General features: G+C 35.6%; 1 protein-coding gene across 1 annotated transcript; it reads right to left on the bottom strand.

The window, feature by feature from the left end:
* Positions 1-1,825: 1,825 nt before the first annotated feature.
* On the bottom strand, positions 1,826-2,791 carry LOC120350281. Its single transcript, XM_039422895.1, has one exon. The coding sequence runs from the start codon at positions 2,789-2,791 to the stop codon at positions 1,826-1,828; it is 966 nt and encodes a 321-aa protein (XP_039278829.1).
* Between the last annotated feature and the right edge of the window lie 8,505 nt (positions 2,792-11,296).

Raw genomic sequence — 11,296 nt, forward strand, 5'->3', positions numbered from 1 at the left:
TCAGCTATAGTGCAAAAGTGATCATTAAACATTCGTGCTACTTCATTATCACATGTTATTAGGGACCCTGCTTCATCGCTGAGTGTTATAGATTTATTAATCTTCTTCTCACCAGTCAAGTCTTTAATTGTTGCCCATTGTTTTTTGCTGTTAGTCATATTCTTTTCAAGTTCAGCAGAGTAATATGCCTGTTTTTTAAATCTTATTTTGTTTATTAAGTTATTTCTTTGTATGTTAAATTCACGCTTAAGATTAGTATTTTCTGGCTGTTGCCTATACAATTTATACAATCTATTCTTCTTATCAATTTCATGTTTTAGCTCTACATTCATCCATGGTTTTAAAAGTTTTTTATTATTTTTTTGTGTACTATAAGATTGATCAATACAACATTTAATTTTGTAAATAAATTTCTCTACAGCTTGTGAAACGGTAGGACATAAAAATATGTCACTCCAATCCACGTTTTCTATCAGTGCTATAAATTTAGTTTCTTCTACTCTTTTAGACTCATTTAATTTTTGATAGATTTCCCTTTCATTCATTTTTATGCAAAGGACAGTCATCCAATGATCAGTTATAGATGTCTGAATAACTTTAGAACTATAACTTAGTCTACTATTAATTTTGTCTCTAACGAATGCGTGGTCAATGCAAGTTTTGGAAGTGTTAGTGACACGAGTGGGTTCATTGATTAGGGATTTAAATCCGAGACTAGCCATGTTAATTAAATAAGAATCAGAGTTCCTATTTTGTTCCAGGATGTTGAGGTTCATGTCACCTTTAATAATTAAATTAGAGTTTTTGATAAGCTTTATCGAAGTGACCAGTTCTCTAGTAAACGCTTCTTCGGAAAAGTTATGGTATCTGTAGATAGCCAGTAAGTCGATTTTTGTGTGAGATAACGATAACACTAAGTGCTTGCAATCTGCTGTAATCATATTGCAATCATTAAGACCAACACAAGACAGCCTATCCGATACATACACTGCCACTCCTCCTGCTCTATTTGAATTATTACACTTAAAATGAACCTCATAATTAGTCAAATAATACTGGCTTATCTCATTTTCGTCAACCCATATCTCGGTTAAAATTATTATGTCTGGTATCCTTTCTAAAACTTCGAGTTGGAGGCTGAAAGCATCAAAATTAGCTCTAAGACTACGAATATTTTGTTGTACAATTACAATGTTGTTATGCTGAGTGTAATTAAATATATCGTTACTTAGTTCAGTCATTGTAAGTTACAAGATTTATTATACAATAGGTAGTTTGATAACAAAAAACAAGCCTATGAAGCGTCACGGTAATTGATTCACCTGAAAACTTAATTATTTTGCAAAACCTTTTCATATCGCTAATTGTAATAGTTATACTATTTGGGCAATACACTGGAAAGCGCCGTATGAACTCAATACTAATACATCTTGTGAAATTATACGTCATGGGAAGAATATGCTGACTACATAAACTACCATTATGAATAAAAAGTGATTGCAAAGTGATCAAAGCAACCGCAATATTAGCTTGGTATCTATATACAATATGAACCAGTTGATAACAATTTTCAATTATGTAGTTAAACGCGTTAAATAGAATTAAACAGAGGGAGAAAGAGATCTTCTTAGCTGAAAAAATATGCAAAAATAGAAAAAACAAGTCAGACCTAAATGAAAATTGACAAATTAATAATTTATTAACATTCTGTAAAGCCCTAACCAATTCCCTAACCAATTCAATGCTGCTTATATCGCTCATATAATTCATGAAAAATTCTCTAGCGATATTAAATAGAGTTGAATTAAACGCAAAATCTTCTAAGTTAATCATTCGAGGTGCTTTCAGTACTTTTATCAGCATTGATTATTGGCAATGGGCTTTGAGCTATCAAGTTTTCTAGTTGTTCGACTGACTTGAGTTCAATCACTGGGCTACCTTCCTTTTTTCTTATTAAAATTTTACAGTCTCTCACCCACAGGAATCGAAATCGATGCTCTTTATGTGCAGATCTGGCCAATGAGAAAAGTTTCCTCCTTGATGGTGATAGACATTCATTGATGTAGATCGGTTGATCCGTGTTACCGCCGATGTGTCTGCTTGAAAAGTCACGCTTAACTCTCCTCTTTTGAAGCAGCGCGTTTTTGTCGGTTCTCCTGACGAATTTGACGACAACTGGAGCCGGCCCCTCTGGTCCAGCACGACCTATTCGGTGACATGTGTCGATGGAATCCTCCGTGATCTGACAGCCGAGAGCACCAGATATGCTACAAACCATCGAGGTGAGGTTTTCGTTAGTTTGCTGAGGCAGGCCCCGTATCTCGACCATATTAACTCTGGAATACTGTTCCAAATCTTCTACACGCTCCTTCAATTGAATGTTCTCCTTTTCTAAACTCACGACTCTCCTAGTTAAAGTCTCGATAGTGTTAAGACAGGTTTCAAATTTCTCGTTACGAGTCTCCTGTTTTTCCTTCAGCTCCTTAATCTCCGCATGACACGCCTCCAGTGAATTTCCCAAATCAGTCTCTATTTTTCTGAGTAATGAGATTACATCGGATAATGACGACACTGAAACGGTTGTCACCGGCGCCTCACTCGACATACTTTTTCGTCGCTCCAAGTTACACTCCCTACAGCGCCAAATTTGGTTATTGTCCGTCATATATTTAACGTCATTAGCATCAAGTCCAGCGCAGGTTGTATGCACTAGTCCCGAACACACGCCACAAGCAACCTTATCAAAGTTATGACCGCTTCGCACCGACTTAAAACAGATTTTACACGACATTTTAATAGTTGAAATTTAATTACTTTCCATACAAACAGTATAAAGTCAAGGCGAAACACAAAGCAAAATCAAATCACGCCCGAATTCACTGGTTCACTATTGCCGGTAGGATTTTAGAGATAACGGAGCGAAAACAAACGATGCTTTCTGCTCGAAGTTCAAACTGATACTGTAATTCCTAGTGATGAGTTTTGGTAACGTTAGATAATATACAGTGTACTTCCCTTAGCAGCTTTTGCTTATTTACTTGAGTTTACTGTTTTATTCTCAACTTGGAAGCTTATTGGTTTTTTCTACTTGTGATCTATAGAGATCAATTCTAGTGTTGAATTATTTTCAATAGCTTCAAAAAAATAAAGTTAGGTGAGAACTTTAGCCAACAATAAATTAATATTATTCTTTCTCGCACAAGTCGATCATCCTATGTATATAGGAAATGCATCTGACCTCTATACCTGTTATTATCTTAATTTCTACCTGTGATGACTCTTCACAAAATTCTGACCACTCTTACAATAAATAGCGCATTTGAAGATATGCTTAGATGTTGATCCAAAATTGTAACTGATTTTTTTTTTGAAGTCTCTATCCAACTACTCTAATATGTCTTATTGAATAATCTATAACTTATCTCTACCTCGAACTCTAATCTAATCAAATATACATTTTCTACATTCTATTGTTCATTCTGTTTTGTAATACATATCACTTTTTCATGTAACCAAGATTCTTTAGCAGACTTATCAATAGAGCTCTATGAGAATATACTGAAAATGCTACCGTACACTCTTTTGAGTAGAAAAATGGAGCGTAGAGTTGAGTTTACATGGAAAATTCTGCCTTGCTTTGTATTTATATACCTCATTAATAAGGTCTTCCTTATCACACGCTCCACTTAGCTATAGCAGTTTTGTGCATGACTCGAACCCATAGGCCTATGAGGGGTAATTCAAAGAGGCTGTCAGAAAGAAATTCACTGTAGATGGTCACGATTTATGGCCGTATTGTTGGTGAATTAATAGGGGTGGGGGTGAATTGAAGGGGGTTTGCGTGTCGTATTGGAGTGGTTGATGACCGCAGAGTGTAATTGTGTCTTAATAGGTCTGAGCGGAGCGCCCTGCAAAGTGATGGCGAGATGAAGAGTTGGAGTTGCCATTGAACGCCACAGTTTTGTAGGTACACCCTGATTTAGGGGAAATACCTGGGCAGAGCCAATCTGCATAACGCACAGGGGAAACCAGAGGGAATTGCAGATTTCCACAATCCAATCCATTGTCGGCAGTCACGGCATCACGTTTCCGTGCTCTTTAGCCTCGCTTTCTCACTTCTGAACTGACTATGGCCGACCAGAGGAATCTAAATTCCCCTCTCAAATGTAAGCGGATACTCAACAGCCATTTGCAATTGCCACTGCGATTTCATTTGCCAAATAATGGCACAAGTTCACTTCTGTAGAACATTATTGTCTGTGCTTCAGTCTGTGTTTGCATGACTTTTTTCGGACGTAATTGAATAATCAATCATTTGATAATCAATGATAATTTGAATATAAAGTAATACAAATCCTGATTAAATAGATAACAAAAATGCTGAATCTCCTAGAGCTATGAAGCAATAATAATTATGAATTGAAAATTACTTATAAACGTATAGGCTAAACACTGACATTATTAATCAGTTTTCAGTCATGTTCAGTTGCTATTCTCAATTCCATGTTTGTCTTCTCGTTAACTGGATAACTTGATATCTGTCAAATGATATACACATTTAAAATCATAACATTATCATAATACTATTAAGTCTTTTGGTAGACCGTCGGCAGTCAATGGAATGTTATTATTTTCTTATCTATCAATGACATACACACATAATCATGATAATGATTAGGAATGATAAAGCAGTCTTAGCCCTTACTATTCCATTCCCGAATTTTTATTAAAAATTAATCCAAAATAGGTTGTTTCATAAGCACTTCCAAATACAGATATCTTTGATCCCAGAATGTTGACAAGAAATTAAATCATCATCAAAAATTGAAAATATTCTGTATATTTGAAAAACATTTTAGTATTTGACTCCTTCGAATATAACGTGGATGGATTGAGCAGTCTCCAAGCCATAACTGTATGCGGATTGACACAGAACTGATAGAGAGTGAAACCTGCATGTAAATAAGTGTTTAATTTCAGATGAATCACATTAGAGTTCTTCTCCCCAAATCAAGTTTTCAATTCAATCTTGCATTAGGCTCTTGCAATTTTTAGGATTCTGGAACAAAGCTCTGTACACGCTAGTCATGCATCTTGTTTTGGGAAAACGATTTTGTAATAAGCGCTCAACGTCGAGCTGTTATGAAAGTCAATTTCACGAATCATTCATGAACCCACATATTTTTCTGAAACAATCATTTGAGAGCAATAATAAAGGCATACTTTGCAAGTCAATATTGAGAATGAGTCCGATATAAAAATACTGTACTCTGTGTCCAATGAGAAATGGGACCTGCTTCATGAATGAATGCGGAACTTACTAACGTTCCATTTGATCGACTTGATTTCTGCTCAAAATAGATGAATGAGTAGAAACCTCTATCTCGAGATACAGTACTTATTTATTTATTCCCTAGCGCTTCGCGCTCGGCAGGGGCTTTACCCCTCCGTTAGGGTATTATAGCGGCCTCAGCGCTTCGTGCTCCGGTTGGGGGCGGGCTTCTCCCTCCACATCGCCTTCTACAACTGTATAGTGATGCTTAGCAGCCTCCACGCTTCTCCTACTAGTAGAAAAATTAAGATATATATCCTTTTTTTATCAAAATTGCTGTTGAATGGATAATTGGAGTGATTAAGTAGAAATATCGGACAGGGTATCACATGAATAGGCTATCGGCTTTATGAACCCTGAATGGTCATTATTCATCCATGAAGAGATGAAGACGAATGGAACTACATGATAATGGGTAAAGACTACAAAAATCATAAATCCAGCTGATCAAGGTAGAAGTTTGCAAAAAAAATGGCAATTTCCAATGACAAATTTGACTGTACTTTACGAATTTCCTCCGCAATTTTTCCACGAAAGTTTCCAGAGGTCATCTATTATACTTCTGCTCGCTACCTCATTCTTTTTCAAGGGAACTAGAATTAATGGATAAGATGTAATAATAATTGCGTGGAGTTGTCCAAATGATAATTATATTGCTCGAATGGTCAGGGTATATTCACAGTGGGTTTTACTGTATTTCTTGAGTACAACTACTAGAATTTTCCTCTTTCCAATTGCTTGATTGAAATGCTTTGAACAGATCACGTAATTGATAAGAGAGGAAGTATAAATCTTCTCCTGTTGATTTCTCAAAAATGCATTAACATTCAAATCGCAAAAATAGTTCACTTTGAACAAAACCATGGGTGGTGATGCTCAGTTTTCATTTCTATACTATGTTCATTGTAATAATTGGGTGGAGCTGTTCAAATGGACATTAATTGCTCGAATGGTCAGGGTATATTCACAGTGGGTGTATACTGTGATTTGTATACTGTGATTTCTTACTGTATTTCTTGAGTACAACTACTAAAATTTTCCCCTTTCCAATTGATTGTTTGGAATGCTTTGAACAGATCGCGAAATTAATATGAGAGAAAGTATAAATCTTCTCCTATTGATTTCTCAAAAGATGCATCAACATTGAAATCGCTAAAATAGTTTACTTTGAACAAGACCGTGAGTGGTGATGCGCGGTTTTTATTTCAATAAAAATTTATTTGTCTAATATAACAACATTAGTCTGAATCCAAAAAAAAACACAACAGCAACATCTGTTATGTTTACAATGAAGTAGACAATGGACTCGATCCCAATAAGAGACAACCTTTACGGTACCACTTATCCTTTGAAACAGCTTCATACAACGGGCAGAGTCTGATATTAATGACAACTTTATTGTGATCGGCGGATTGTCAATATCTCACAAGCGACACGCAGGCAATTGAAGAAAGAGTGGCGTACTGGTATCTCACGCTCCACTTTGCAGGCTAAATAGTCAGCGATCGCCGAAGTATAGTTTGAAATGTGATGTGTGATGCTTGATGCAGGCTGAATAGTCGTCGTCAAGTATGTGAGAAAAGTTGGCATGCCACCGAATGTGTCATACCGAGCGGCAAGCAGTCTATAGTCGTTCGACATCTGCCACATGACGACCTTTGCGTTCGCCGAAACCACACCTCCTTCTCCCCAATTGGCCAGCTTCGACCAATGGCGGCGTAGCTCTGCCACCCGCTCTTCTCGCAAGCTTCGGTCACATGAGCACTGCACACTCACGCAACACTGACTGCATTACATTAATACACCCTTTAGCCTTATATTGCACCACACTCTCTCATTCTCTCTCTTTCACCATAATAACAGGCTTTGCTTGTATACTGCCATTAGCCTCAACTCCCCAATAATAACACGCCAGGGCGACGATCGCTTCTCAAGTTTAGCTCGACTCACTCGACAGTAATTTCTAACAGAATAAAGAGAATGTTCTCATCTACTCAATACAATTTCCAAATAATCAACATTTGAATAGCAGCTTACAAAAGGTCTTTCAGCATTTGTCTCTACATGCTGTGAAACTGATATGTGTTGAAAACGTGTTTCAATAATAATTGATAGGTTTATCATCCATTTATTGTTGCTTCACTCTTCCATTTTTTGTTGTTGTTTTCCTTTATCTTCTCTGAACAAATAATTATTTTGGGCTAGATGGATCCTAATTCGAAGAAATTATGCTATAAGAAGCAATTATAAATATTGTCTTTGAAACAAAAATGGACAGATATATGAAGAATTGCATATTTTTTTCGCACCAGTATTCGTGCACTTTTATGAAATTGTCTTTGTGGCAGAAATAAGCAGATATTTGAAGAATTGAATATTCTTCTCACACCAGTATTCGTGCACTTTTATGGAAATGTATTTGTAACAAAAATAAGCAGATATTCAAAGAATTGAATATTCGTACTTTTCGTTTTTTTTTTATGGAAATGTATTTGTAACAAAAATAAGCAGATATTTGAAGAATTGAATATTTTTTTACACTAGTATTAGTGTACTTTTATTGGTTAATTTCTTCAGACAGTAGACGTGCATTTCTGCGTTTACCTTGTTGATTGATTCAACTAGAGCCATTCATTTAAGAAGTAAGTTTTATTCACATACCTACATGATGCATCACGAATAGATTTCTCACACATATAGCCCAGTAGAATAAACCTTTTAATGTTTATATAGAATAGCAGTGATATGAGAATGTTTTATCCATTGTTCATGAATATGAATATCATAAAACTTCTGGAAGGGATTATTCAAACTAGTAAGTCTCCCGGTCTGGAAAACTCGCTTAAAATGTTGCCGATTTTCCGTCAGCTCATCTATTGAAAGCAGTGGAAGTGGAGAGAAATAAGCCCAGTTCACGTTGCATTGGGTTATTAATTGCATGCCAATATACCAATTGTATATTCATATTCGTATATGACTGGGGTTGAAGCGAACGAAAATAGAGCCAGAGTATAAAGTGTTATTTAAGTGAGTAAGAATTACATCAAAAGAATCAAAGAAACAATAGTTACAAAGAAACAATCCAACTTAGGGAGAGCGTCAGAAGATATGACTCAAACGTGTATGATACCATTCATATCTCTCTCGGCTTCTCAGCTTTTGAACTAGGTTTATCCAGATTTTAAGGAATATTTTCTCAAGACAAGCATTTGCCCGTTTTGTCCATTATTGCATATAATAGCATTCAATTAATAATCCAGCCGATTCGTGAACTAATTGCTTCCAATAATTGATAATCCAGTCGACAGCTAATTTATGATTTGGACATTTCTGAATCTTTTCTCTTATACACTCTCAATGTTACCCTGATATATCCAAAAAGGTCTAAAATTTTATAAAAATTGTACACGTGAAATTCTAACCTTATCTTGGACTTTGTCAACGTTGTAACTCTGTCTAGTAACTTTGGGACCTTGTCACCTATAAGTTTAATTTGGAAGAAAAAAAGCACAAGGACTACCTATCTTATTATTTTATCTTCCATGTGTCATTTGCATTGTAAATATAAAATAAGGTCGTAAGTGGTCAATCTCGTTGGCCAACGAAGTCGATATGTATAATGGTTCGAAGATTTTGAGTTGAAAATTTGAATATTGAGTGATGAAAATATTAGGAAGTTATCGTCGACCACAACCCACAAACGGAAAGCGAATAAAAAATTTGTTTAGGTCAATTGTGAGAGCTCTCTACGCTCGTTCCATGAGACATAACTAGTGAGGGCTGAAAAAAATCATTCATGAAATTGTGAAATCCGCAACTTGTAATATCATGAGTGAATCAATGGAGCTTTATAGTTTACTTCGTATGGGTAATTAAGTCATAATAATTTATTTATTAATATGGCTTTTATCGACAGAGAGGTCCTTTTGGATTTTTTGCCTCGCCGTATTACCCAATTTCCCATTCTCTAGTTTATAGGTTATATATTGTGTTCTTCATGTTCTCTCACTAAAAATTTGTACTTTCACTTCCTGGGTTTCTATCTTATGAAATTATTTTTATGATTTTTTGCACTATTTCTAGTCAGAATCAAGACTCAAGACAACTGACAACTGATGTGAGCATAAAGGACAGGCAGCCTGTGTGATGATTCCTAAACCACAAATGCGCAGTCAGCAGGATGATAATTCTCACTACAATTTTGTTCCAATTCACTTTCAATTGTATCCTCATATATATCCACAAGAAGGACCAAGTAGTAAGTCAATTTCATTGACCCACAAACTAGATCTGTATAATGGTTCAAAGAATATGTGATGGAAATTTGAAGTTGATTGATGGAACCAATCAAAAGTAATCGTCGAACATACACATAAACCCACAACAAAATCCTCATCCTCACCACAAACGGACGACTCGAGGCTATAGTCATCAGTAACAACTGGCTACACTCGTTCAATTATTGTAAATATTAAGAGATACGTTTAGATGAAGTATTTGATTGTTATTTTGCCTACAGGTTTCACATAGATAGGTTGAAATTTATAGAAAGAATGATGTGCGTGTTGCATAACTCTCTCCTTAATCACATAGAAAGTACTGAACGTTCATTGAGCATTAATTTGCGTGTGATGCGTGTAGCCTATCCTACTCCTTTACAACATTCCTGATTTGAATTTAAAGTAACTTAACTGAATTATATAAGTTACACAAAATGATTTGAGCTTTTTTTGTATGTTATGAACTGAACCTTCACTTTAAAAAATCAACCACCATTACCATAGAGAAACAATAGCGTAAGCAATAGTAATAGCATAGAGAAAAATAGGTAGCATGAGTAGATATCCCATGGTATAGGGCGTTTATGTCGCAACTTTTATTGTTATCTCAAGCCGATTACTGTCGATTATTGTAGATTTTTACTGTTTTTACCGGGTGAGAGTGTATGAACGGCACAATATGAGAGACTACCAGCGTCATAAAGCTTCACAGGAAAGAACTACGTGGACTATCAGCTTGAGATAACAGTAAAAGTTGCGACATAAACGCCCTATACCATGGGATATCTACTCATGCTACCTATTGTTTCTCTATGCTACTACTATTACTTTTCACTCTTACTGAGAAACTATTGATTTACAAAAAACTGTCTAAATACATCTGAAATGAATATTGAAGTTTATTGATGAAAGCATTCGTAAGTTATCGTCGAATATAGTTTGAGCTTCAAGTTGAAAGTAGGAACTCACTTCGCTCGTTCAATCAAGAGCTTCTTGGATCATTAAAAAATTATCCTTAACCAGATCTCTCTACTTTCTGCATAACTCTGAGCTTCTACAATCTCCAATTTTGTTATTTACTTCGAAAACCAAAAATAAAATAGAGAATGACCGTTTCAATACACGCTGACTTTGCAGCGTCATGACATTCAGAATGCTCTACGATTGACTGGTGAATAAGCCAATCAGAGGACATTCTGTGTGTCATGTCATCGCAAAATCTGTTTGTGAACCGCCAGTTTTGTCTGAATTTCACTCGCCATCTATGATATCCATTTATAGTGGTAATACCAGTGAAGATAGTCAACTTTACCTGGTTAACTTTTATGAGTCGACTATGGAACAGTGGTTTGCAGGGCATAAGCTGAATCGATAACAGACGTGAGAGTTGATCCCCTGATACCAATTGAAGCAGTTCTGGAAAATAACGTGAATAATATATAAATATATGATCTGTAAGTATAAAATTGCTGAGAATGATAACAACATCCTGAATAATTTTAGAATGATAAAATTTTCAATGAAACCAGTCACCCCAGTTTACAATACCCAGTTAATCCACATCCGTATGATATTTCAGCAAGATTTGTCCACTACTGAATTTTTGGCTTCAAATATCCCAACACAACACTGTTGGCAGACTTTTCTGAGTTCCCTAAATATCTGGGAAATTTATTTAGCTGAT

The sequence above is a fragment of the Nilaparvata lugens genome, chromosome 3 (assembly GCF_014356525.2).
Source record: "Nilaparvata lugens isolate BPH chromosome 3, ASM1435652v1, whole genome shotgun sequence".
Lineage (NCBI taxonomy): Eukaryota > Metazoa > Arthropoda > Insecta > Hemiptera > Delphacidae > Nilaparvata > Nilaparvata lugens.